At 46.7% G+C, this 27,749-nt stretch overlaps 2 protein-coding genes across 6 annotated transcripts; one reads left to right on the forward strand and one right to left on the reverse strand.

Moving 5' to 3' along the window:
* The first annotated feature begins 331 nt into the window (after window positions 1-331).
* gsb-n (paired box protein gooseberry-neuro) lies at window positions 332-16,134 on the forward strand. Of its 2 annotated transcripts, none has more exons than XM_070284055.1 (5): window positions 332-842; window positions 4,807-5,120; window positions 8,103-8,214; window positions 14,918-15,514; window positions 15,621-16,134. In XM_070284055.1, exons 1-5 carry the CDS (start codon window positions 731-733, stop codon window positions 15,923-15,925), a joined length of 1,440 nt encoding a protein of 479 aa, XP_070140156.1. In that variant the 5' UTR covers window positions 332-730; the 3' UTR covers window positions 15,926-16,134. The 2 variants fall into 2 exon arrangements, with proteins under 2 accessions (XP_070140156.1, XP_017018961.1); XM_017163472.2 differs by lacking the exon at window positions 332-842 and adding an exon at window positions 3,443-4,658.
* Window positions 16,135-16,717: 583 nt separating this feature from the next.
* On the reverse strand, window positions 16,718-25,990 carry Nplp1 (Neuropeptide-like precursor 1). Of its 4 annotated transcripts, none has more exons than XM_017163469.3 (5): window positions 25,658-25,990; window positions 20,222-20,341; window positions 19,390-20,074; window positions 18,899-19,161; window positions 16,718-17,768 (listed from the first exon to the last, which is right to left on the reverse strand). In XM_017163469.3, exons 1-5 carry the CDS (start codon window positions 25,727-25,729, stop codon window positions 17,448-17,450), a joined length of 1,461 nt encoding a protein of 486 aa, XP_017018958.1. In that variant the 5' UTR covers window positions 25,730-25,990; the 3' UTR covers window positions 16,718-17,447. The 4 variants fall into 4 exon arrangements, with proteins under 4 accessions (XP_017018958.1, XP_017018960.1, XP_017018959.1 ...); XM_017163470.3 differs by having other exon boundaries at window positions 17,660-17,768; window positions 18,893-19,161; XM_041776992.2 differs by having other exon boundaries at window positions 17,744-17,768; window positions 18,880-19,161.
* Window positions 25,991-27,749: the final 1,759 nt, after the last annotated feature.

A 27,749-nucleotide genomic window follows, 5' to 3' on the forward strand; every position in this document is an offset into this window, starting at 1 on the left:
CTAAACTTTCCTGGACCGGCGGCGGTTTCATTAAAGTCGTCGTCGTCGCCGGCTATCTCAGGATGTCTCTCTTGCACAGCTGGCTTTTACGAGACGCTGAAAGTTTCGAAACTAATTCTTTGCATGAAATTAAAATTGTTTCCTACCAAGTGAGCTCTGAAAATAATTCCTTTCAGCAGGACCCTACCCTTTGAGTTCTCCTATTCCTTCCTAGAAGACATCTCCCACTTGCATCCTCCTGACTCATAATGAGGTTCCGCTAACTGATCCATCAAAACTCCGTTAGAAAACTGTCAACAGATGCTCGGGAACTCTAAGATTGGGCACACACAGTAGTCTCGGTCTGGGCTCCTGAAAGTAGTAGTTGTTGACCAAACGGAAGGCAAAACAAACAGCCTGGCGGACCGACAAATATTGAACAATCACATATGACAGATCGCTCGTCCATCTGGACTAGGACAAGTGAAAATTAGGCACACACACGCGCACAGCGCCCAGCTCACACTCACACCAGCACACCCAGCGAGGACAGTTGTCAAACAGTTTTCACTCCTTCATGCTAAATTTGCAAGGCAAACAAACGCTGTCGTTGGTCCCGCCGGACCTGCCAGATTCAACCAGCCCAGACCCAGTGGCAGTGGCAAGGACAACGGAGATGTCACAACGGCGGGGTGCCAGGAGCTGCTGTGGAATTCGGATTTGGATTCGGTAGTCCTCAGCCCCAGTCCTTATGCCCAGATGCCCGAGGTCCATTCTAAGAAGCCTTCAGCTATTCATGAGGCAGATAATAATAATTTTTGAAGACCACTTCGCACTCCCATTCGAAAGAGGTTTACGATCTCGTGAGTTTGAATGAATTTGACTGTATCCACACGGGCCCTTTACGGCCCCTCGTAATGATCTATAGAGCAAGTTTTATGTCTGCTCTTCTTGGCGACAAAATTTACAGCCGTCAGTAAATCACCACTGTAGTGTGCAGTGTGGCCAACATGTGCTCCTCCGATTCAGGATAAGTCGGTGGTGCCATAAAACCGTATCAGTGGTGTGGCTCAGGGACCTCGTCGAAGCCTGTTCAAGGACTCGATGCTACTTTACGGCCGTAGCTATCGAGTCTTGAATTCCGTTTATGAGACGCTAATTGGGGGCTTTGTTGACGAAATATTAACTGGAAAGTGTCCCAAAGAGTGTGAACTGTAACACGTTTTGCTTTCATTGTTTGTGAAATTTGTCTGGTCTTTTTTAAGAAATCAAATTCTAAAAGGAATAGATGTTATCTTCGGGAAAACGAAATTTGTATACTGTTGCAATTTGAAAATTGTTATAACTTAGCCAAAACGAGCTTAATTACAATCCGGAAAGTTTTTCTATGCTAGTTTTTTAAGGTTAACAAATCTGCATATTAACTTTATATTTAAAACAAGAAAGAAAGCTAACTTTGGCCAGCCAAGTTTGTATACCCTTGCAGGTAACAATTAAAATAGATCATAACTAAGCCAAAAATGCATTAATTTCGATTCGGAAAGCAGTTTTGTGTTAGTTTTTATTAATTTAAAAAAACTGCATACCAAATTTAAAATTTTAAGAAATCAAAATTTTTGGCCATTTTTGCTAATTTTAATGATGTAACCCCTTATCAAATTTCGCAAAAATGGCCAAAAAAATCGATTTCTTCCGGACATGTCTAGAAAGATTCCCCTGTTGATGCTGATCAAGAATATATATGGTTTATGGGGTCGGAAATGATTCCTTGACTTAGAAAAATATTGTTTTGTATTATAAAATCTGATTTTTTATATTAAAAAACTTCTTGATTTTTTTTTTAAATTAAAAATGTCATAACTCGGCCAAAAGAGCATTAATTTTAAATCGGAAAACTGTTCTGTGCAAGATTTTCTACAGTTAATAAATCTGCATACCTTATTTAATTTTTGAAAATTCAATTTTTTATCAAAATCAAAAATTTTAATGATGTAACCCCTTATCAAATTTCGCAAAAATGGCCAAAAAATCGATTCCTTCCTGACATATCTAGAAAGATTCCCCTGTTGATGCTGATCAAGAATATATATGACTTATAGGGTCGGAAATGACTCCTTCAATGCATTGCAGGCTTCTGACTGAAATTAAAGTATCCTGAAAGGATATGGAAATTTGAGCAATTTCATTTAAAACATCTATACCTCTATTTTTTCACTGATTTGTCATTCTTACGATTCTTGGCATATTTAATTTGATTTAGAAGTCCTGCCCTTCCTAAACACATTTCCATGTTCTCGCCTAGGACTCCCAGGCAGGAAGTTAATATGCCACAACCACATTTATGGACGAATTTCCGTTTCACGAGGCACTAAAAGGACGTCTCGGCTCCTTATCAAAAGTTGGAGATTCTGGCGCTGCCACGCATGAGGAGCTCCGATAATTGAAAACTGTCAATACGCAAATTAGGGAATTTGTCATGTTATCGTGACCAAGTGCCTGTGGTCTCGGCCTGAGCACGGAAATGGGCGGGGACGCAATCAATTAATGCCCTGGCCAGGCGGGCATGTCCTGCTTGGCTCATTTGCATTGCTGCGCAGACGAATGCCTCGGCATTCCAGTGCACTCAAGTGCTCGGCAGTGCGGGGTTCTTGCATAACGCTTCATTAGCATCCAGTTTAATGCTGATTACCGCACAAGGACTCCCGGGGCAGCTTATTAGAACGATCATAGGGCATAGTCCCGAGTACCTAGAGCTAGTGTTGCCTCAGCCTGCCAGCTCATTCCGCTCGAATCAGCTCAGGAGTTCGAAAGATGTTTGAATATTTTTATAGCTTAGAGATTTGCATGCGGCCTGCTGCCAGGAGCCGACTCCCTCCCGGACTACCTCACACAATGGGCTACAGGAGCAGCCATTTTGGCTCCGAAGCCATCTACCGCTCCCTACCCTGTCCCTTTCCAGGTCCTGTGTGGAAGCCAGATGCAGGCGGCATGTGCGTATCCTTAATATGCGTAAACTTCACGCTTAATTCCTTATATTATGATGATGTCCTTTCGCTGTTTTCGCTTTTGTTCGTTGGTTTTTCAATTTTTCAATTTTTCAAAAACTGCAGACCGTCCGAACTGTACCAGGTGTGACTTTCGTTTGCCATTAATGGCTGTTGATAGATTTTTATGTTTGTATATCGGCAAATGACTTTTCCAGTTCGGGGTAGAAGTTTCTTTGGGGGGAGTCTTGGGTCTGGCATTCCCGTGTTGACTTTTTGACGCCTCCTGCCAGCTTGTTAATAATTTCCCGAACATGTAATCCTTCAGTCCTTCAGAGACCAGGCAGTCAGCTAATGAGCTTGAAGCTAATCCCCATACGGCGTCATTATTACATTAAATTTCATAAATCAAATGCAGCTTCCTGGGCTAACCCCAGGCCAGCCATGGTTCCATCGAAGCAAACAAGCATGAGCTGGCTAAGCCAAGAAGCTAAAGGAAGCCCGTCCACAACCCATAAACCTTGCTGACAAAGACTTGGCCTAACTAGCCGGGATGGAAGGATGCGGCGACAGGGAGCGGAAGAATGGGATAAACACACATTTGGGACACACGACACACGCAACTGTGGGTGCTAAAAATGCCAAAACCGGAACGATTGATAATGCGTCCTGGCCTGGGTAATGGGTAGCGGTGTTGAGCCTGGTCCTGTGCCCTGTGCCGGCGGCAGCCTTCACGCTTTAATTGGCTGCTGGCGACAAAATAAAAGCCATACAATTCAGGACGGGACAGCTGCACACAGCACACTCACACACACCCAGAGTGATCGGGCGAATTTCGACGGGGGGTTGATGTGCGGACGGATTATGGATGCGGATTCGGAATCTGATGCGGATGCGCTTCACTATCAAACATCCAGGCAGAGAACCGCCCCGAACTGGCTCGGCCAATCAGAGCTCTCCTCGGGCGTGGCATTAGCTCGATTAAAGCGCGGAGAAAGACCGATTCTCTCCGGGACTCTCTCGCGGAGCTCTTGCATCTCAGTCGCGCAGCGAAGTTTGATCGGTGCCATATTGTATCTGGGTATCCGAGTATCCGAGTATCTGTACCTGGAGCGGCGTGGCGCTATCAACCACCGAGGGGCGGGCGCGAAAGCTGCTCTCGCTCTCCTCATCCGCAGCCAGCATCTACGACTCCAGCTTGACGCTGGTGGTGGTGGTGGGTCGCCGCGGAAACCAGTTTATGGAGCGATCTCATTGTGGAGTAGTCGTCGACATAGCCCGGGCCCGGCCGGCCTTCGTTAATTTATGCTCGCGCTTCTCTTTAGTTGCTTTGCAAGTCTCGTGCTGTTTGATCGCCGAAGCGCGCGTAATTCCAAGAAAAAATCCCGCTGCGTCCGAGTTCGATTGTCGCCGCTGCCTATCGGGTTGGGTTCGGAATTGCGAGCTTCCGTCGGGATCGTGATGGAGTGGAGCCTTTGGGCCAGCTTCCGAGTGAATAACTGCAGAGAATACCAAGCATCTCTTGTGCAATTGTGACTTTGAGGCACTACTTCAAAGCCAAAACCAAAGCCAGTTCGTACTGCAGTGAGGCATCAGTTTAGTTTTTAAGTTATCAGTACGCAGATTGGATCGGGACAATGGATATGTCCAGCGCCAACTCGTTGCGACCGCTTTTCGCGGGTTATCCCTTTCAAGGTGAGCTTTACTTCCTTCTTGAAATGTCAGGACAATGGTTTGGTAGTTAAATTTTGGGCAGGATTCCTTTGCAGTCTTTTATTTCATTAATTTTTGTTATATCCAGCTTCAAAATTGTATGCCATTCGATTTCATTTCGTCTCCACAGGACAAGGTCGCGTCAACCAGCTAGGGGGCGTCTTCATCAATGGTCGCCCGCTGCCCAATCACATTCGCCTGAAGATCGTGGAAATGGCGGCCAGTGGCGTTCGTCCCTGTGTGATTTCCCGCCAGCTGCGGGTCTCCCACGGCTGTGTATCGAAGATCCTGAACCGATACCAGGAGACGGGCTCCATTAGGCCGGGCGTGATAGGTGGATCCAAGCCGAAGGTTACTTCGCCGGAGATCGAGACGCGGATCGATGAGCTGCGAAAGGAAAACGCCGGAATATTCAGTTGGGAGATACGCGAGAAGCTGATCAAGGTGAGTACCAAGTTGCAGTCGCAGCCGCACCTGCAGAGCTGCAGGAAGCAATAAATGTGCCAAAACAAAGGATGCAAGGACTTTGTCCTAGAGACCGCATGCCATTATTTGCAGACACAGAAAAAGGCGATGCAAACGGGAACTCCCGTTCGCCGGCAGCCTACTTCCGTTTTCCGAAAAGTCACGTGGCAGACTCGGGCCGCCCGCTGGCTTTGTTATGGCACGTTGCCGACTCCTCCGCTTCCGACACTGACACCTCCCGGTCCTTTTTGCATACATATGCCGGCTGGCCAGATGGCCCAAGGACCGATTTTGAACTTGGCCGCTCTCATTCATTGACAAATTTGTTGTACAACGGCGACGACAAATTTTGCTTGCCACCCAAACCGTTGAGAAATCGATTAAACCATAAAGAGTCGTCGTTGTTGTCGTCTTCCCTGTGTCGGCGTCGGCATCGATTGTGTTTTATCCTTGAGGCGGCGACAAGGTGCAAAAAGAGAATATGTGTTTATGTGCCCCTGGGACACAGCTCCAAACTTCCTGTTTAACATGCAGTTTAAAGGCAAGAGCAAATATTACAATGTGTGGTGGCAGTAAGATTGGGAAACATTGCCCACACCTCAAGCTTTGCTCAGTGAGCTTCCCACCAGATGCACTTAATTCATGTCACGTTTTAATAGACGATTTGTGAGTCGCACAAAGCCAGCTGAACGACATCCATCCTCCGTTTTAATATGTCACCTAAGAGACAAGGCAAAAACCTGGTCACAAAGCTCATCACCTTTGCTAATACCGACCTAATATTAGCTGTAAAGTGGAGGGAAGATGAGCACTCACAAACACCTCGATCAGTGGGAAAAACAAAGTCCAAAGTTGAGATGGGGTTCGAGCTTATTTCTGAACCTACGCCAACACCGACAGGCCAGTATATGGATGGATGAGGGCCGTCTTGGAGTGCTGTTTAGCCTTTCGGCGAGATTGGAGGAGGCGGGAGATCCCTGCAAGTACGAGAACAAGAGATCGTGTATTCATGCGCCAGCCTCTTTTGGCGGCTCTCGTCTCGCTCTTTATTTGAAGCCGCAATTAGCCACAGTTTATGTGGCGATACGATTCGGGCGACCATCGATACGATCGGCCAGATCTCGCACACGCACATGAATATAGTATAAGTATATTTATCATAGCCGGGAGATGCGCACTCTGTGAGAGAGGTGCTTGCTCCTCGCGATGTTCAAGCAGTAGGCGTCCACTCGAATACTGGCCCCAGGTGCGCTTCACGCTTAATTAGAATACGCTGTGGGCATCAGGCGTCGTCCTCCTTCCTCCCATTCCATTCTAGCCGTGTTGGCCATGGCCCCTCCCAATCGATGCAGATACATCTTGTTCGACGATCGTGATTGATTTCAGGGGCTGCTATTGCACTTTAGCTGATCCTAAGGCTGATCTTAAGTCCTCAAATATTTATGACCCGCTGACAAACTGTTTATTTCCAGGAAACTCAATTATTAAAACACACAACGCACCTGTCACTCATACCAAATAAAACAACAAAAAAAAAGCTAGCAGAGGCCCGAAAGAGGTCGACATTTTGGAGGCAAAGACCACAGCGATTTGGTCAAGTATAAGCGCAGTCAAGTGTCAATCCGACTGTCAACTAATTAATTAAATTTCAATTGAAATTGTTAAGCCAGAACTCGCAGGCAGAAAACGTACCTCGCAGTCGGGGGCTCGCCTCGGATCGAGATCAGTTTGGGTCGGGATTGAAATTGGTATCCAGTTGTCAGTTGCCCCAAGATTAGCCGTCACACATTCCAGCAGCCGAGCAGCAACCGGTCTCCGGCTCAGTCCCAACTCCAGCTCCAGCTCTGCGGTCATAAATAACCCAACAAAGTCCAGTTGAAAATCAAAACACATTTCTGTTGTTGTTCCCGTGACACATTCAATAGAAATAGGAGCCAGTAGCCAGTAGAAGACCAACCAGACAGCGCACCCAGTCAGCCAGCATCCATTCCAATCCAAATCCATACTGGACAAAATGTCAGTTTCGGTTTCCGTGGCCGGCGTCTCGGCCTGTCTGGTCTCGCTGTCTTGTCTATGAGGTGCCAGTTATGCCACCTTTGTTCGCCGGGGAATTAGCCACAGCCCCTTGCCCGTCGCTCCACGATAATTTCGTTAGTGGAAAAATAATTTTTTATTAATCATGAAAATGTTTGCGGCACATGCCACTCCATTTGAGCAACGCCTGACACTCTGGGTCACTGTCTGGCACTGCATCCAGTGCCCAGCACTCACTCCCAGAGAGATGACTCCGCGTCGCACGGTTTCTGGAAGCCGACATGTCGCTCTAATGAAATCTGACAGTTTTCGGTTTCCTAGGAGAGGATTTCCATGAGGAATCGCTTGGGGGATTGATTTGGTGATCGGACTTAACCGTGTCTTTAATTTCTAGTGCTGCCCGGCAAGCGCCATTAGGTGATGATGAGCTTTTGTATTAAAAAAAAAAAGGGCTTGAACTGTGTCACAGTCAGGGGAAAGAGCTTAACTTTGCATGTGGAAGCTTAACTTCACGCCGTGCCATTTCTCGCAATTTGTTTTCCATTCCCGCTGCGGATTCTTCGGCATCTCAGCACTTGTCCCGCCTCTTGACACAACACGCGACAAGGGCCCAACGCCAGATAGAGATAAATCTCATGCCTGGCCTAACTCTCGGCTTGACATTTCCCTAATTGGATTACAAACCAAAGAGGGCAGGGGAAGCGCTACATGGAAATTGTCCAAACACAAACAGCTGCCCAGCCTCTGTGGCATTAATGTCAGAGCTTTCCAAGTGCATTGTCCCCTGAGGGAACAGTAGCTACTGAAGAGGCCTTCGGGGCCTCCGCCTTATCTTAATTGGACTTGCTTCTTGTTAGAATAGGAATCGATTTAAGATAAAACCAAATTATAAACCCATTTCTAATCGTAAAACTTTCTCTCTCTTAGGAGGGCTTCGCGGATCCCCCTTCGACGTCGTCTATCAGCCGCTTGTTGCGGGGAAACGATCGCGGCAGCGAAGATGGTCGCAAGGACTACACCATACACGGAATACTTGGAGGTAAGCAAAACCCATTTCAAAATAGTCGGGAAGGGGAGGGGACCGGGATCGGGACCGGGGCCGGGGGAATCTATCTCGCTGTGAAAATCACCGATCATTTATTTGATAATTTCGGAAAATCATCATCAAATCATTTGTAGCTCAAATCAACAAACTGAACTGGTGGCGGCGGCAACATGGCTTTGATCGTCTTAGAACCAGCGACTTAAACTTAAATAAAAGCCGCTCGGAATGGAAAACGAGGGGAGAGAGAGAAGAAGACTACAATGGATCTCTCTGGCCGATACGATAACGATCTCGATCGCTTGTTGGCTATACAACACGGCCGAAATAGGTGTAGATGATGACACCTGAGAATCAAAAGTACACCAGGCGAGACTCGGCGGTTCGAGATTCTTTTGCCCAGTCCCCAGTACCAGCTAATAACCCTGCTTTCCTCTGCCGTGCGTGAGACCTCGTACTGACCGCTCCTCTGTCCCATGATCGGAGCCAATAATCGGACTGAATATGCATAGTCATTCGATAAACGACCGGCGGGGTCAAAGCCAGAGAGCTTGGTATTCGGCATTCGGTATTGGGTATTGGGTATTTGGCATTTGGAAAATTGGTTAGAAAATTGTTTTGTATGATCCCTCGCACTGTACTTGGCTTTTTCAATTAGGGTCGGCCGTCGAGCTACTTGCCATGCCCTCCTTTTTGGCAATTGTCAGTTTTTGCCGACATCCTCTGATATTTTGCCGACCTCGGACTGTCACAACACAGATCCCGCCTTACAATGGCCCGCAGGGGGATTCCCATAGACGTCACCTTGACTTTGTCTCTCTGTGTGTGACTACAAGCCGACAATGACTCTGGCTTGCATTCGATCAATGAATGCTGTACGAATATTCGGGTCTTCCATCCTTGAAGGGAAGTCATGTGCCCTGTTGTTCCTTTCTCTTTTATTTTTTTACTCAAAATTGTTGTGAGAAAATGGCTCTTACAGGTGAAAATCCTAAAGGATTGCAGGAGTGGAGTAAAAGCAGGACATTTGACCTCCCCAAGTGAGGCACCTGTATGCTCGGGCTACTTAACTCCAATCTGAAATCGTACAAAAATAAAATGCATATGCCCCAAGTAAGGGTAGTCATTATGTTGTCGAAGCATATAATAAGCACACGCCCTCCCATCATCATTGAATCCCCCGTGCTCGCAGACAGAGGGACCCATCCCGCTCCATCATTATGATGGCCTTGTGGCTGGGCCAGAGGTGGCGGCCAGCTCGCAATCACAACCCCAAACGGAAAGGTTGCGCAGAGACACATCCGAAGAGACCCCAGCTGTGCTGGAATCTTTGGGATCTGAGTTCTGGGATCTGTGACTGAGCGGCCTGGGTCCCGGGATAACAAAGTCGGTGTCCGTTGCCTGTAATCAACGCCTTCTTTACCGGCGACCAAGGGACTCCTGCCCCTCCTCACCTGCGGAGGCCGAAAATGAAATTATGCATTATTAAATATGTTTCTCCATCTTATATTTCGCGTATAATTTCGTTTGATTTGGATTTTGTACAATTTATACAACCGACCAGCCTCCACGTCCACGTCCAACTCGGAGACGGAGACGGAGACTCTTTCCCAGCTTCCCCAACTACAAAGCCCCCACTGTCGCTGGCTGTGTTTATCGGCGGCTCGCTTTGATCTCGCGAATACCGAAAAAACGCTGGAAAAATATGAAATACCCAATAATAGCTGAATATACACCGATGAAAAAGAAAGAGAAAATTGTGTGGGGGCTACCGAAATAACGAAATAAGTTAGGTGACAATAATGCTGTTATAATTTGAGTCCGCCAAAGCCGTTATTAAGAGCATTGATAGCATCCGACAGATGCCTGCCCCTGCCCTAGCCCCGATAGAGATCCTCACCTAAAAATACCAATTTAAACTGTATTATATAGGAATAATTAAAGGTGTTTTTGGTGGGGAGAAGGTGAGGCATCAGAGCCATGTAATTATAATTTAAATCTGGCAATATCTGAGCGGCTTTCTGGTCATGGGTCGAAGGCAATTATTTGGAATCCAATGCGGCTTCTTAGCCACTTCTTCGAAATTTGCAGCTGATAAATACTGATACTGATAAATACTGGTCACCACGCCCCCGTCGGAGACACAACAAACACACCGCTAAACGCTGACAACGCCTCCACCGAGACGCCCGACAATAGCCAAGCTGTCTGACTCGGATCCCGAGACCATGACTGATAAATACGCGTGCGATTTGTTTTATTTAGTGCGATCCCAGGCCGGTCCAAGTCCGGCCCACACTTAGAGAGCGAAGAAAGTGACGCAACACAAAGAAATCAAATGCCAAAACACCGACACCGAGAAGTCAAAGTCAACGAGGGACCTAACCAGACCCGATGAAAAAGAAAAGCCGAGCAGAACACTTGTGGCAATTAGTGGCCGGAACAATGGCATCAAGAGAGGCCGCCGTGGGAATGGCCAGGCTATTTACAAAATACTCTCCCCGATCAGAAGGGCCCAAGGACCAGACAATGCGGCAGCAGTGCCCAGGATCAGGCAGGATCCTGTCAAACTCTGCTGAGCCCAAAAACAGGTTCAATTATTTGCAAAAAATACAGTACAGACAGAGAAAAAAAGAGAATTACAAAATGCTAGGGTATACAATTTCGGCTTTCCGAAGTTAGTTTCCTTTTTACTTTTTTATTAAACATTATTTTATATATTTTACAAATGAGATTCATCGTTTTATTGGTCAGAACCCAACCCGATTTAACATATAAAAACGAAACACCTAAGAAAACAAGTTCTATGTCCATAAATATTCAAAGGAAATTTTTAAAAATAGTTTAAAGTTCAAAAGAAAATTTAAATCAATGTTATTTTTACCAGCTTCTTTTACATTAAATTTTTTGAGTGCACAAACCCAAAAAATGCAATGGCCGAAGGACGAAGGCAACTGATCCTGTTTTGGGAGTTCACACCTCTAATGATTCGCAACGGGATGTCGAAGAGAGGCAGCTAGAAAGAGGAAGCGAGAAGCTGATAGGCCGAGAGAAGCATTCCTGCAGTGTCACATGACAAATGACTGCTGAAGGCAAAGGAGCAGCAGAGCTCGACGGCGGTGATTGCGCAAAAATATAGTGTGCTATCCTTGTGCATGTGCGTGCGGTGGTCTCTAACCTCGCCAGCATCAGCAGCGACTCTGAGGCCCGAAGACCGAACCCGCACCCGAGCTGACCCTATCTCACACATATGGCCCAATGATCCAGTGGCTGGCTCATTTGTTCGACTCGAAAACCCATTAAAATCGTTCATGCCCGAAAAAAGTGTCAACGTAACAAAAGCATCGCCTCGACTTCAAATGCACCGATCCGGGGCGGCGTCTTTAATGCCCACCAGGGTGTCCTGGAGCGTTCCGTTTGATCTCATTGTGGCTCGGCCCGACTCTCCACCGCCCTCGATGCACTGCCGCAGCGCCCCCTCCTGCGCCTGGGTCTGGGTCTGAGTCTGAGTCGGAGTCTGAGTCCGTTCGTGTTGATGAGTTACAAAATATTTTATTAACGTATTATCACACTTTAACCGACGCTCTGTCTCGTTCCCTCTGGGTTCTTTCCTTTCTCTCGTTCCTGCCCTCCCTGTCGTTCTGTTCCTCTGGGATTTGTTTTGATCAAGTGTTTGTATGCATTGTTATTTAAATTAGTTTCATTTCATTCTGGCCAGACCTCGGGGACTCCTCCGATTCCTTCTCGATTCCGATGATTACGTTTCTTCTGCCGCCGGATTATGATTATAACTAATTTCGAGACAACATGAAAGCCTTGGCGACTTTTGTAAATTAGTTTAAATGGACCTCAGCGGGAAATTTGATTTGAATTTAAACATGGTATTTAGTGGGCTACTCATTTGAATTTTCCCTTTGACTTTTCCATTGCGAGGGCGTTTCTGAATACTTTATCGGTGAAATTATACGATTTCCTGAAATATATTTGCTTCCAAAATTGGAATATTAAATACTATGAGAAGCAGCCTCGGAATCGTAATGAAAGGCCCTCAAAAGTGGAAGATAGATAATAAAATCAATAAGATAAATATTCAAGTATTTCTTTATACAAAGCAACATTACTTTTTCTAACTTATAGATACTTTTATTTGTATATTTTTATAAATTTCCCCCAACTTGTATTGCCCACAAATAATATATTTTTTGGCCAAATTGTTAAGACGCTGGCAGCATTCCATGCCATTCCTTCGCACTCAAACCTAACCCATGTGAGCGGCATTACTTTTAAAGCTCCTGTAATCCTTATGCTGACATGTATCTTAAGACTTAAGAAGAAATAACATACGGCGGAGTCGCGCCAAACAGAAATGAGCCGCGCTGAGCTGGGCTTGGGTTTGGGCTTGGGCCTGGAACTGGTACTGGTACTGGGGTTACCCCTTCGGTCAGGTCCATGTCATTGGGGCCCTGAGACATGTCAAATCCCGAATATGCGGCTCGGAGACAGGGAGCGCGTTCCCCAAACTGACATCTGACAGGCGGTCGGTCCCGCGTTCTCCCGCGGAGCAGGCCTGCCCCCTGTCCCCTCTGCCGCGCTCTGCTCGAGAATGGGTTTTCAATTGCAGGTCGCCTTGCATTAGATGCACCAATTTAAGTCGTAGATTCGGTGTCAGGACTGTTGATTGATGACAGTGCTGGGGTTTCTAGCCCCGAATAATATAATGGACAGGGTACCGATTGATTTTTGTGCAGCAATTGTCCATCAAAAGTGATTGGACTCTAAAAATAAGCACTCCTCACACTCAGGGAACGGCATGGAAAATGACCGCTTGCCTTTTGCACTTTGCCACCATTGGGGCCAGGGCCGGGGCCACACAAGGCAGCGCAGGGCTACCTGCTGTTCGGGAACACAACTTGAACGTCGTCAGAGATGATGGAATACCTGCCCAGATTACGAAACCGCAGTAATTTATCAAAGCTTAGGGCCTCAAACGGTTTTCCACCAGGTCACCGGTTACCGAAAAGAAAGCCCAGCAATTCAAAGACCCAGCGCTGCTCCACAGTAGCCAAAGTGGTGCCCTGTCGGTCGGAGAGTTGGTGCCAAAATAAAAAGGCTTTTGTCTGGGTCGCCGCTGGATTGTTTTCGTTCGCGCCTGCTCCCGCTCCCTTGGCATGGATGGGCAAGTAGCAACAAATTAATAAAATGTTTAACATTTAAAAACTAATTGATTTTTCTGCCTTCCACCTTTTCTTTTGTCGTTTCCCTGGCCCGCTGCATCGCTTTGTCTTCTTGACTCAGCTCTCGGATCTCGGGCCGGCTCCACTGGGTCTTCGCAGCTCCAGGAACCCGATCCGAACCGACCCCCTTATATCGTATAATTAAGTTTTATTGTTTCGTGTGTTGAAAGATTAATAGTCCGACTTCTGTATTTTATCATTCATATCCATCCATTTCGTTTCCATTTAATACGCATGTGAACTTTTCGACTTCTTTATTGGACCACAGGCCGAACTAAGCAGTGGGCGTTCCGAGCGAGGTTTCGCTTAAGGGGATTTTGGGTGTGGCCTGTGGGTCGTCGCCGAATCTCATAAGCGTGCCAAAAGATTGTTTTACAGTTTCGGGGTTTGTCCCCAACGCAAATCCCAATTCGACAATTTGCATGAGGGGCAGGTTGATATTGATGATAGCTCTAGGATTAGACCAGTACCAGTACCCATTAATCACACTGGAACAGGTAGCCGGAAATCATACAATTCCTTGTGTCAATTAATAATATCGCCTGGAAGACCGGAAAGGATTAGAAGGCCACCAAACTGACCGCAATATCGGTTCCCAAGTAGGAGAGCCTTAGCCACACACATACCCACGAAGGGACGATAAATTTAATCGAGTGCCAAGGTATTTCCGCTTCGCCGGCAGGCACACAAATAGTGGTCACAGCGGGTCCTAATCCTAAACGAAGTCCTTTGAAAAACGAGCTTGTGATCTTGTTGAATAATTCCCGCAAAGGCGATCGCTGCTCCGCTTTGATCCCAAGCCGTTAAGGGTTGCGACTCCTCCGCTCCGCCCCCGAACACGCGGGTTATTGTGTAATGAGCTCTCCAAATAATTTGGCATGGCTGTTCCTCCACCGCCGCCACACGCCGCGCTTCAAGCCCGATTGCCAATGACGGCGGCTTTTCCCGGCTTCCCTTTCGTAAACAGATGCCGAAGTTAATTGGCGCACTCCTCCATGGCCGCTGACAACTTGCCGATCATCTTCTTGTGTAACGTGATATATTGTGTCACTTGTCAATGCTGTGACTTTTACGAGCTGCCTGCGGCAACGCCCCCTCTCTCCTGCTCTGCTCGGAGTCCCTGGCGTGGTAGAGCCTTTTGTGGGATCGTCGGTGGCTTTGACAGATTTGCTGCGCTCCCTGACGTTTCAATTAATATGCAATGGCGCGCATTGAACGTCGACTCCTATTCCCATTCCCATTCCCGTTCACATAAAGATGGAGCTGGAACTATGATCGGGGGGTCACATGATCGCCGGCGATCCACGTCGGTGGCCCCTATTCATTGAATCCGAAGATCAAGCCGCCGAATATGATTCATTTTCAAGGGGTGTGGAGAATTTTATGGCCTCTTACAAGGCGTTAATAATTTTAGAATTCCCCTCAATGCCTTTATTCTAACCCCAATCGCTTTCCCATTGTTGCAGGCCGCGACTCGGACATCAGTGACACAGAGTCGGAGCCTGGGATTCCGCTGAAGCGCAAACAGCGCCGTTCCCGCACAACCTTCACCGCCGAGCAGCTGGAGGCTCTAGAGAGGGCCTTTGCCCGCACCCAGTACCCGGATGTCTATACCCGGGAAGAGCTGGCCCAGACCACGGGCCTAACCGAGGCTCGTATTCAGGTGTGGTTCTCCAATCGCCGGGCCCGTCTTCGCAAGCACTCGGGTGGCTCAAGCTCCGGCCTCTCTCCCATGAACAGTGGCGGCAGCTCCAGCGTGGGCGTGGGCGTGGGACCAAGTGGGGCCACTGCTCCTCTGGGCTTTGGCCCCCTTGGAGTAGGTTCTATGGCGGGCTACAGCCCGGCACCAGGAACTACCGCCAACGGAGCAGGCATGAACGAGGCAGTGCATCATACGGCTCACGCCCCCAGCTCCCACCACAGTGCAGCAGCGGCTGCTGCGGCGGCGCACCACCACACGCAAATGGGAGGCTACGACTTGGTCCAGAGTGCGGCCCAGCACGGATTCCCCGGCGGCTTTGCTCAGCCCGGACACTTTGGCAGTCAAAACTACTATCATCAAGGTGGGTGAGCCATATTCGGTGAAGGAGCTCCTTCCGTTGGAATTCCCCTGTCTAAGAGACCTGTTTTTTATTAACCTTGACGTCCATCTCGTCCATCCCTTTGCAGACTACTCCAAGCTGTCCATTGATGACTTCTCCAAGCTGACCGCCGACAGTGTTTCCAAGATCTCGCCCTCGCTGCACCTGAGTGACTACTCCAAGCTGGAGTCCCAGTCGCCCTCGAACTGGTCGCAGGCCGCCTACCATCTCAACCAGACGGCGGTGGCCGCGGCCAACTACAATGCCCACGTGGCCCAGCACCAGCTCAACGACTATGCCGCTGCAGCGGCTCACGGGAACGCGGCAGCGGCGGCTGCCTACAACCACAACCACCCCTTGCCGGCACAGGGCCAGGCCAAGTACTGGTCATGAGTCGGAGGAGGAGGAGTCACCTCTCGACTTTCGCGTTAGTTTTATGCATTTCAATTATCAGCAGAGTGTTAGGCAACTATTTATACCCCTGGAACGTGAATATGGAAAGTATCGGCTTGGCTATAATTTAAGATTACTTCGCTTACTGCCTGGGCATTACATGGCTTTTAAAGGCGCATTAGGCTGGCAGCACTTTGAACCGATATAGTATGTACATTAATTTATATTTATTTTATTAAGGCGATATTGTTAAATAAAAACACTAGGTACATGAATTCATTCTTAATCAAAGATAATAAAAACATTGAAAGCAAGAGTCGGTGCATCCATCCTTTGTAGAAGCCCTTGGAAAACCCCCCAAATTAAAGTCCTGCGTTGTATTGTAGGAACAAACCAGTAATATTTGTATATATTTGCAATAGTTTTATATGATATACATAGTGTGTATACAGATACATATAACGTTGATAATTGGTGGATACATCCGCAGCGAGTTCTTGCTCCCTTCGTGTCTCTTCGGAGCTCAACCTCATGCACGCGTGCGGAGATAGGTTTCATATATATAATTCGAAGTAAATACTTTGTAGTAAATAATTTAATTCTTTAGCATTTGGAATACTTGTAGTTTGATTTGAAAATACATAATCGTTTAAGTTAATTATTGACAACATCAGACTTATTATTACACACAGTGAATATGTTTATTTAAGATTCTTTCGTATTTCCAGGACTTTCTCTACTAATTTCAAAGGGTTAAAATCAATCCAAATAGGCCTTGTAATGAAATACGAATACCCTTTTATATATACTTTATTGTCAGTATTTATTGTTTATTGTCGGAAATACATATTATTTGTATATATATATAGTATAATTATGTATATGTAAATCGATATTTATTTCGTTATTTCTCACCAAGTTTTATTGTCTTTGACGCAGTTTGTTAACACTCTCATATTTTCTCATGATCGTTGGTGGCAATACACTTAGCTTTGGACTAGGGGGTTAGTACATATTTATTGTCATATACACATAAAAGACTTTGAGGAAGAGGAACCTAAGCTGGTATCAGTATACTATTAGCGTCGAAGGAAAGGTAGGGGTTCGGTTCTCGTTCTCCGAGCAAGGTACAGCATTAGCACTAACTTGAGTTCCTTCGGGTGTTTAAATTATAGAGACGATATGACTGGCATTGATATTAATCGTTTACGTTAATCGCTCCTATGCTTTGCACTGACATCAGTTACTTCAGTTTTTGGTAAATATAGTTTATACATTGAGAGTTACGGCGATACAGAGTGGCACCTCCGACTGCGGCCCTCGATTGCTCCTCGCTCTCTAGGGCCATAAGGCGGTCGGGGGTGCAGCAGGTGTTGTGTGTGACTTCGATAACTTCGATAACGCGGGATCTACGTTTAATAAGTTTAGTGGTACTGCATAGTAGTCCTACATTCCGGTAACGGATACTGATACCGTGTAATCGGTACCGCATATTTTTGCATAAAGAGTATATTGTCGATATTTAGTATTCGTAATTGTCCATGTTGCGTCGAAATTCGCGTCGGTGCAGGGCTGTGATACGCGGCGGAGTGCCCCAGGAGTGGAAGGGCGGATAGGCGGGGGCCCCTGATCGCAGGAAGGACCGAGCGGACGAGGAGCTCCGCGCGTTTCCCGTGGGCAGCGAGTTACTGGTCACTCCCTCCGGGTCCACGTAATACTTGGACAGACGGCCGCGTATGCCAGCTCCGCTCCAGTTGATCATCGGTTGGTTGGGGATGAAACACTGCTTACAAACGGCTGCGGTGGGTTGACGCAGTCGCTCGTGTTGGGGGAAGTACCCGACCTGTGGATAGGAGAGCGCCATGGTTATTTCACCTAATCGCCAGCTAGCATTTCACACGAGTTCTCTACTGCTAGACAGAATGGAAAACGAATGGACCCTCAGTCAACACTATATAGTAGTAGGTGCAGGCTGGAATCGATTCTTGCGAAAGACCCACCAGAGCTAAACTACGGAAAATAGGCGTAAGTAAAACAAATAACCAAATAGAATAAAGTTAAAGCTTCCAAGGTAGGACCAGATCATGCCAATGAGCTTAAACATGCCAATGCAAACTGATTATAAGTAGTAACACCGCAAACAAAAGGAATTTTAAAAAATTATTCTAAATGAATTTATATACAAATGAGTATAGCTATCATTTATCCAGCCTTGGGGGTTTACCATATAAGATGTTATTGATATATTTATACCCTTCCCGGGCATTATAATTTTGTAAAGAGATTTCCCTGAGTATTTTTTTTACATATTAAATTTACATCGCTTTTATGGAGCCACCTAGCGGCAACAAAGCCAGAGTATTGCATTATTTTCGGCTGCTTTAAAATATATACCGGATATAGTAGACTCTTAAATGAGAAATGCTGAAAAGGCAGACAAAGTGCCGGAAATTAGCCGATTATCGCAACGAGACTCGTGCAGAATGGCGACGGAAAACCCCGGGCAAACGACACAATTTTGGAAAATGCACGGAAATCAAATATCCGAGAACAGTTTCAATGAAAGAAAACTTCATTCAAATGCTGACGGAAATGTGTGTGAGCAATTTTCCTGATTGTCGCCGGGATAATTCAGTTAGAGGAGGCCGAACAACCCCACTTTCCCACCTGGAATAGCACAAATTCAACATCATTCAGCAATTCGCAACTTTGAAATGAACATCGAGGACTACCATGCTACTTTCGAACCCAAATCCATTGACTACCACTGAAGGGTCACACAGAGAAGGCCTCCGAAGCCACTATAACTATAACTAGAACTCCAACTCAGGCCAAGAACACATTCATACGAGTAAGTAATTTCCACAACAGAGAAACGAAGAAATAGAGATACAGAGAACACAGAGGAAGGAAATGAGAAAAAAGAAAAGTAAGTAGTGCATCACACATCGAACCATCGCCATTTACTCATACAAATTGCCTGGCGTCACGTCCCGAGCGACTGAAACGCCCCCCGGCCCCGCCATAGCCACCGCCGCCTCCTACGGTTGGGCTGCGCAGGTAGCGGTAGCTGGGCAGGAATCCGGAGCGGTACACGGCACCAATGTGGCGCTTCTGCGGTGCTGGCAACTGCTCCTCCGTCTGCAAATCCTCCTCCTCCTCCTCGGCGACAGCGGCTGCGGCATTGGCGTCGTTGCCATGCTCGATGCCGAACAACTCGGGATCCTTGGAGGTGTCTTTTGTGGAATAATATATGTATATGTAAACGTATGTACAGAACTGTGCTAAAAAAAGGTGCCGCATGGCCGCTAGCTAAGGTGCAGGTGCTGAGTAAAGTTGTTCAAGTGAAGTTCGTGTCCGGGAATCAAAATCATATCCTCGGCCAGCCGAGGTCTCTGCAGTCTTGCGGGGACGAGAGGATGAACTCATCCCGTTCATCCAGCTTGCCGCCATCGAATACTCACCCAAGAAACGCTTCTCTGCCCGACGATAGTCGTTCCAGTCCAGGTCGGCGTAGCCAGCATAGCTGGGGTACCACCAGTAGCTCTGCATGGGATCGGCGTAGTCGGGAGCGGCGGCGGGCAGGAGCATCTCCTCGTCCTCACGCTTCTGCTGGACTCCGTGCACTGGGGAGGATTTCAGGGCGCCCAAGTTTCTCTTCTCGGCGCTGGCTCGTTGGTTGTGATGCTGCTGGGAGTTGTACCTGGCGACGGCGGCCACATTCCGCTTGGGCTGCTCGCGGTGGGTGGAGGGAGCACTCTGAAGCCGGGCCAGAGTGGCCAGGTTGCGCTTTCCATTGGGTATCGGGAGCTGGAAGTCGCGAGCCAGGGTGCCCACATTTCGCTTGCCGTAGGTCATCAGTCCACCAGCCCTGGCCAGGGAGCCGATGTAGCGCTTCTGCTCACTCGGTTCTCCAGAGTCCGCATCGGCATAGTCCTCACCCGGCTCCGCAGTGGGCAGCTGTCCGTTCTTGGCCAGGGTGGCGAGACTCCTCTTCGGCGCATTCAGGAGCCCCTGGGCGGCCAATGCGGCCACCGAGCGCTTGTCCTCCTCCACATAGTCGGAGTACTCACCGAGCGGCTGCTCCTCGCCCACGGCCAGCTGGCGTTCCCGGAGTAGGTTCTTCAACTGATTGCGCAATGCGGAGGCCTAAGGACAAGGGGATTTGCGGAAATGCGAAGCAGAAAGCAATTTAAATTCAAAGCTCGGGCAGATGTTGCCCTCCAACATTGGCAGAAGAAATAAATCCTTTCACGTCAGGGATAAATACGGATGCTGCAGCAGCAGGTGACTTACGTGTAGCTGGTACTCAGGACTGGGGTTCATCAGTTGATTTATAATGGACTCCATCTCGCAGGGCGACACGTTGGCAACATCCTCGGTGGCGCTCACGGCAAAGGAGCGTGGCTGGATGGCCTGAAAGAAGAAGGGAATTGCGGAGTGATGTGAGAAAGCCGGAAGGGATATATTTCAATCATCCTTCGGATCAATGAATTGTATTTGCATTAAGACATTCTCCTAGAGTGATGGCGCCCACGCTCCTTCAGCTATTCCAAGGGAAATGTCTCTGTTCATTGTTCTCCACTTAATTGCCGCAATCATTTACACTAAATTGAGTTTGAAATGTGTTGACACTTGGCGCCTTCTCGCTTCTTCGCCCCTTCAAAGTTTTCTGCCATGGAACCCACGTATCTTTGGGGCTTTTGAGGTCATAAATTTTCCGATTTTCAGTCGAACTTATTTACTTAGTTACTTTATTGTTGCCTACTTATGGGCGTCCATTAGGAATTGAAGTGTGTTGAGAAATAGAGGACCCACTAATTCTAAGCGACTGGCCAGCAACACGTTTAAGGACCTCTCGCTCACTTTCATACCTTTCAAGTCTACGTCAAAGAAGTGTTCAACAAGAAAAACAACCAAACAGGCAACAGAATTAAGTCCTTACAAGGCACAGCTCGTATGTGTAGTACGTGTGTGTAGCTGGGCAACCAGAATACTAAGCCGAACTCATAATATTTTGCTGTCAGGCAGACAGGTCGAAGCAGTTTGCTCAAGCGAAAGGATGATTCCAGTTCCAGGAGCTCTGAGCTCGTGGTTATCTCGGGAGTTCGAGGGCATGTGTGCTCAGATGCCTTCCTTCCGCCCCAGCATCTGAGTGCCTAGGGTGGCCAGGAGACAATGCTTCCGCTTTTAATAACTGGCCTGCAGAGGGAGAATGGCACGAATGGCGGAAGGAAGAGCGCACAGGATGTGTCGCAGGACGTGCTGGCTGGAGCCCGTAAATCTCGCATAGAAATTGACAATCTCTTGGTTGCTTCACTTCATACCAGAGTGGCTTTCTGCCTTATTAGCACTTGAAATAACAACCTGAAGGTGTTTGCCAAGTCAACTACTGCTTGTTTGAACATTTCGTATTGGCTTCCCAGACAGTAATTCACAATTCGTAGTTCGGATGCCTTACATGGCGTGTGCAACTTATCCCCAAATTGTTTTGGGCCATAAATTTGCCCCTGAACCAACATTCCGTTCAATAACAAAGCTTAAAATGGTGAAAAATGTTATTTGTTTTGGGAAAACAGAACAAGTAAACAAAAGCTTATCAATTACAATGGAAACAGTACACTCGTGTTTCCGTGTCCCTGTAAATAATTTCGAAATAGCAGCTCGTGACGTACCCCAAATGATATTAAATTATGCCACGGAGGCTTTAAGAATTTGTTGTCCGGAAACTGCGCTCTTGTCACCAGCATTTCCTAAACAAACAGGCGAAAAAAAACGCTAAATGCTGGGGCGGATGTACTGCTGCTGTGTGGGCAGGGCCTGTGACTAAGACTAGGAGCTGCAGGGACGAGCTTTCCATTCAGAAAGCAGCAGCGGCAGCAGCCTTGTGGGTTGCGCAACACTTTGTGTGGTTGCTTTCCCATTTCGTTAATTTTTCGTCACGACAGAGAGCTTAAAATACTTGAAATTTATGGGCTATTAAAATTATGAAACTTTCGCAGTATAATCCTTTTTATAATTCACCCTTCTTCTGGAACCGGTGCACATTCCACGGGTAATTAGGATTCCCTGGCCATTGTAAGCCATAATTAAATTACCTTAGCTCAGGTCCAGGGAGCACTCAGCACTTCTGTAGTTAATATCTGCGTCTGACAACAAAACACTCGTTCGGCCGGGAATGCGGTTAATGAAATTCAGCCGTAACACTGCCGCAATTAAAAAGCAAGTCCAATTAAAGTTTAAGCCACGCAGGACGGGAAAAAATCAATAAGCAAATAAAGGGAACCTAATTAAACTTTCCCTGTTTTCCTTTGAGTGGACAGAGCAGTCAGGACATGGCCAATAATCGAGTAGATGGCCATCGAATTGAATTCGAATCTCGCCTGGCTAATTGGGCGTGAGATTATGCAGTATCTGCAATGGCCAGGAGCGGATTCTGGTCCTGTGGACTCTCTCCTATCCTCCTGCTCCAGCCTCTCTGTGCCCCAGGCCACCAGCAACCACTGATTCGGTTTGGCTCTCTCTCTCTCTGCTTGGCCGTTGAGCCGCTTATGTCGCCTGAGCCCGCCGCAAGCAAATTTTATTATCGCAGACGCTTGGCCTCGTCCTCCCCCACGTTGAGCGGATACTTTCCCTACGGCTTCGAGGCAATTTAATGGCGCACATTGTTGCTTTTTCCCTTAACTTGAATAAATACTCTGTGCGTAATATTAAAACTTAAGTGCTCTGACCTTCCCAGGGCTGGAATTCCGAGAGTCTGAGACCTGGAGACGAGGCATCTTAAGCCGTTGGTATGCCTGGTGCGGAAGGTAAGGAAAGGTACAAAATTCCAGCTGTTAAACGAACTTTTAAAAGGAAACTTTTAAAAGGGTTCCCGAGAGGCAAAGCTTGAATTTTCCGCATACACTTCTACAAATACAGGGAACAGCAGGGATTATAAAGGAATGTGTACTAATTTGTTAAGTTGCATCAATCCAATTGCCAGCTCTTAATTCCATGCCAGCTGGTTGCATCCTGTCCACATGTTCTTGGCCATTACACTAAAGTTCCATGGCCCATAATGTCCAACTGGCATTCAGATTCAAATGTGTCCATTGCAGATTTCCGGTTGAAATGCCTCTATTAAGTGTAATTGTCCATTTGCGCAATGAAACCCACATGTAAGTCTCTTTTGTACTCCACTTTGTGGCAAGTTTACCAGGAACAGGCGTAGGAGCAGGGGAAGAAGCAGAAGCAGCAATGGCCTAATGTTTTTCGGTTTGGAACTACTGACACACGAGTAAAAATAGACAACGCCCACCACATATGCAAAGTGTAAGCATTTTTCTTCACTTTTCCTGATTAATTGGAGGGATTATAATGCTTGACAGGTACTGGAATTTTATCAAGAGACTAATCTGTTTATTAGAGCTCTAAATTGCGAAATCAGTCATTAAACTAAGTTAAGTTATCAATTTTGGTTAGCTATAACATTAAAAGCCAAAGACAACCAGAAACTTTAAACTTGCAAACTATTTTTAAATGCAAATCTCATGGACAGTAGAGGGAAACTTTTGGCAGGCAGCTTCTGAAAGGATCTTCTCATCAAGCATGTAAACAGCATAACTTTTTTGATATATCATAGAAATGGTTGGTTGCCAGCCACCCTCCTTCCTTTCCATTTATGGCACCGCATACAAAAAAGGAACGAGGGGAAGAGGAAGGCAAACAAGTGAACAGAACAGAAACAGCGAGGGGTAATGGCATACCGACCCGCCTTTATGCGTGGGGCTGAGAATTGATTACCATTGTGCCCCCGTTGAAATCAATTTGACTTGCTGGCATTTTAATGAAAATGTACGCTTCCAACTGGCGTATCAATGGAAACAAGGCACACGCCATTAAAATATATCTGAGTTATGCTCGTGTTCATATGTTCCTATTTGCATATTACTTGTACTCGGTTATTGGCAGCATCTTTGGCATAATAAATTCTGCATACCCAATGTATTCGCTCAGGATTCCATTCAAAGATGTATTAAGTAGGAGGGGACTTGCAAGAATTGGAAACTCATTTACCAGAGAAAATGATAAGAAGGTTGAAGACAAACCTATTTACTTAATCAATGTCCAGGGCTTGGAACATTCCCAAAAGTTTTCAGACATTTGCAAAACAATTCCCAACCTCAAGTCATGGACCCTGAAAATTTTCGAAAAAAGCCCAGGCGCCGACCGTAATTGTTAAGTCCCGAAACTTTGCTTAAGAAAATTAATATTTACATTTTATCCCATTCAAATTGGTGCGGTGCGTATACGCAATATTCTGGCTGCTACGTATACTTAATATTGATTGCGTGGAGTATTTATTGATCTCTGGCTCATTAAACAGCTCTGACAATGACGGGCCTTATCTCTCATGCTGTCAGCAAAAGGCAAACTCACGCGCTTCTGTCATTCCAATATCGGCATCCATTTCGCTTCGATTGTTTGCACCGTCACGCTCCTCTGAAAGCTGACTCACTATATTGCACTATTTCGAAGCCAAACAGAGCAGCGATTGTGTAGTTGTCACTCTGCCGATGCAGTTTCCTCTGACGTTGCTCTAATATACTCGCAACCTGGGAAATGTCAAAGGAAGAGCTGCAGGAAATAAGATCGATGCCATCAGTATTTTAATTGGACAGAAATCAAGAACCCTCAAGACAATGGAAATTTCACTTTTGCAATTCCTTAAGTTAGCTGTCAAGTTAATGGCAAGCATGTTCGTTGTCCTTTCAAAGTAACCGTTGGGCGGTTTCTTATTTCAAGGATTATCAGTTCTTTTCCTTAATTTCTTTGTGGCGTTGAAAGCTGATTAGAATCTGCGAAACTTGAGACTTTCTCAGCCTCTGAAATCTGTTTTTACAATGTTTGCTGAAGCCTTTTCAACTTTTAATTAATGCTTGCTGCAAATTTTATTGCGGAGCTGGAAAAAGATGCTCCTGCTGAGCATATGAAACCACAATTTGACAAAGTGGTTTTAGTGCGCCGGCCGACAGCTATGATGAACAGCTGTCAGGGGAGTGAAAGGTGCACACCAGTATGTGAAAATGTCAGAGAATGTCAGCAAAGGACAATACAACGGTCATAAAAGAGCGAAAAAAGAGTGAAAAATAAGTGAAAAACAAGCTGAAAACTGCACTTTTTCCGCATGTGCTTTCGTCCTGTTTGCAAGTGGTCAGCCTTTGGCCTGATGATGTTGCAACCGCAGCGCAACTGTTGCAGCAGTCAGCCGCAGAAGGATACTGCTGGTGGAATGGGCGTGGCTGGCCAAGCGGGGGCCAGTTGAAAAATGAAAGATAATTTAGCGGCAGCTGGCGACAATTTTGTCCTTTGTGACAACCTAATTTATGGAGAGTACAAGACGCAAGACTCTACTCGCAATGGCTGGAGTAAATGGACTAGATATCGCACTGACAGGGACTTAAAGCCAAGGTCTATAATTAGCTTTTTTTTTCTAAATAGAGAAAATCTTCTTAGCTCTGCCGCAGGATTATATTCCGTTTCCCAGGACCTCTCTCACAAGCGAATTTCACCGAAATTCATGCCCCGCCGCACACGTCAACACATAAAAAGATAAATTTAGGTGCAGGCAGCGGACTGGAATCGGGCAATCGGTCCGGAGGGAGTAGCAAGCAGCACACACAAAGACCGAATGCTGCTGATGGCGCTAGAAAAATTTCAAAATTGAAAAATATAATCCTCGGGACTTACCGCATTCAGCAGCATCGAGAGCAACAGCATCAGCCGCCTGCTGCTGAGTGCAGATTTGTGCACGGCCTGCATGGTGGACGTGGACGTGGACGCGGATGTGGCTGGAAGGGCCTCCTTGGAGCGAGTCAACTGCAAAGTCCCAGTTAATTGAGTTTTCCCTCTTGCTGCTCCTTCAGCTGTCAAACGCGGTGACGCGACAACGAGATCGACCCACAAATCGAGCGGCTTTGCACCCGAAAGTATGCAAAGGATGATTCAAACTGTAACGGAAACGCCAACGCGACGCGGCTGTGACACCCAGAAAGCTTTGACAGGAAACGTTCGGCACGAAGTCGTTTGCTCGACTGCTTGCCACTAGCCAGGACCTCCGACTTTTATACCCAGAGCGGCCCCACGGATAAGCTCTCTCTCTCGGGAACGAAAGCGAATCCGATGCCGAGCAAGCTCGGATAACGGCCAATGGCCATGTGTCAACTGTTGCTCTTGCGGGCGGCATACTTTCGGGCTCTCTGTTGCGCGTGCAGTGTCCTGTTTTTTCGGGCCGCTTATGTAGGTGATGACGTCATAGCGGCTGCAGGACACAGCCACTATAACTTGTTGGCAGGCCAAAATGGATTCAGGCCAAGCGGGCGCAGGCGAACAGTGGCTGGAATCTTTGATAAGATTAAAATTATTATTATTATTCATCTGACATTCCTGTAAAATTAATATTTGAATTTTTTAATTTTGAAATTAATATTTGATAAAAACAATCAAGGAACTTAATCTTTGTAATTTTTCTTGCTTATTAATTATTAATTGATTCCCGTTTATAAGGTTCTGAGCCCACTGTTGACGCGTCGCTTAGCTCTCTTAGGGACCAATCAAAGAGAGTCTGGTTTCAGCTCTTCTGCGCTCTTGGCCATATGCCGCCGCTCTCAGCGGAGCTGTTAGCCAGGCTCTAATTGTAGGCGAACCGGAGACGGAAATGCGAGTTGCCCATACGCACTGTGGCCGGCTGCCAGAGTGCTAGGCAGCAGCATGAGTGGGATGGGAATTGCAGGCGTTTGGGGCATTATAAACTTGAAAAAGTTTTGAAATATGCGACACTTGATATTTACAGAAGGACAGAACTGTTTTCAATTAAATTTCCTGTCTTCTGATGCATTTGGGAAAGATATTGTTCTGCAAGGACACAAATACACGGTAAGAAATCTAATTTTTAAATATATACTTTATTTGGAGTGAATTACAATGGTAATAATTAAATACATTTAGGCGTTGTTCAAATATTTTTCCTAATATTCGTAATACAATTATCGAGAGATGAGTAATCTTCAGTTTGGTTATCGCATATCAATGGGCTGGCATTACATTATCAATCACATAAAATCGTCCATTATTCCAAGTGAATATTTGTATCATTTACCAATAAAAGTCCTGCAGCTGAATGAAATTCCATAAATTAAGAATTCAGTCCTGTGTGTGCAGGAGAGCGGAAGAGTTGTGACCCGCTTAGCTTGGCTCTCGCTGTCAACGAAGTTCCCGAAAATAATAAATAACCAAATAGACGGGAAGGTGGCTCAAACTCGAACCCACCCGTCGAGAGGGGCGACTGGCGACTGTCGACTGCCGGTGTAAGCTAAATTTATGCAAATTCCGAGCGCCGTGCACTGGAAATTATGAAGCGTAAAGGCTAAACGTAACCACCACACGCAACAGATCCGCTAATGCAGCAGGAGCAATGGACAAAAAATGCAGAGGCGTCCGCCGCCACATCATATGCCTACGTCAGTGGACGCTGCCGTGCAGTGTGTGGGGTTGACGTTGACCCACGTCACGCCTCAATGCAGGAGGAGTGCGGATACGGAGGACGGACGGTAGATTCTAGCTGGCGGATAGATTGCACGCCGATATAGACGGCAAAAAAAACCTGCATCGAAAGGGGTTGCAGCGGCTGCCCATGCATAAAATTCTGGTCAGCAGACCAGAGCCACAATCGAGGATGAGACGGTGGAAGGTGGAACGCTGGCAAACATCCCTAAGGGCATCTGCATGCCATATTTATGCCGATTTTTGTAATCCCCCTTCTGTCCGAGAGGTGCTAAATCAT

Source organism: Drosophila kikkawai, chromosome 2R (assembly GCF_030179895.1).
Source record: "Drosophila kikkawai strain 14028-0561.14 chromosome 2R, DkikHiC1v2, whole genome shotgun sequence".
Taxonomy (NCBI): domain Eukaryota; kingdom Metazoa; phylum Arthropoda; class Insecta; order Diptera; family Drosophilidae; genus Drosophila; species Drosophila kikkawai.

What these genes read in the sequence shown, in the direction of transcription:
- gsb-n (XM_070284055.1), top strand. Translation starts at nt 731, where the DNA reads ATGCCCAGATGCCCGAGGTCCATTCTAAGAAGCCTTCAGCTATTCATG. An exon ending in CGAAAGAGGTTTACGATCTC is followed by an intron (nt 843 to 4,806) that starts GTGAGTTTGAAT and finishes TCGTCTCCACAG; the next exon opens with GACAAGGTCGCGTCAACCAG. An exon ending in TCAAAACTACTATCATCAAG is followed by an intron (nt 15,515 to 15,620) that starts GTGGGTGAGCCA and finishes ATCCCTTTGCAG; the next exon opens with ACTACTCCAAGCTGTCCATT.
- Nplp1 (XM_017163469.3), bottom strand. Translation starts at nt 25,729, where the DNA reads ATGCAGGCCGTGCACAAATCTGCACTCAGCAGCAGGCGGCTGATGCTG. An exon ending in TCTCGATGCTGCTGAATGCG is followed by an intron (nt 20,342 to 25,657) that starts GTAAGTCCCGAG and finishes TTCTTCTTTCAG; the next exon opens with GCCATCCAGCCACGCTCCTT. An exon ending in GTCCTGAGTACCAGCTACAC is followed by an intron (nt 20,075 to 20,221) that starts GTAAGTCACCTG and finishes CCTTGTCCTTAG; the next exon opens with GCCTCCGCATTGCGCAATCA.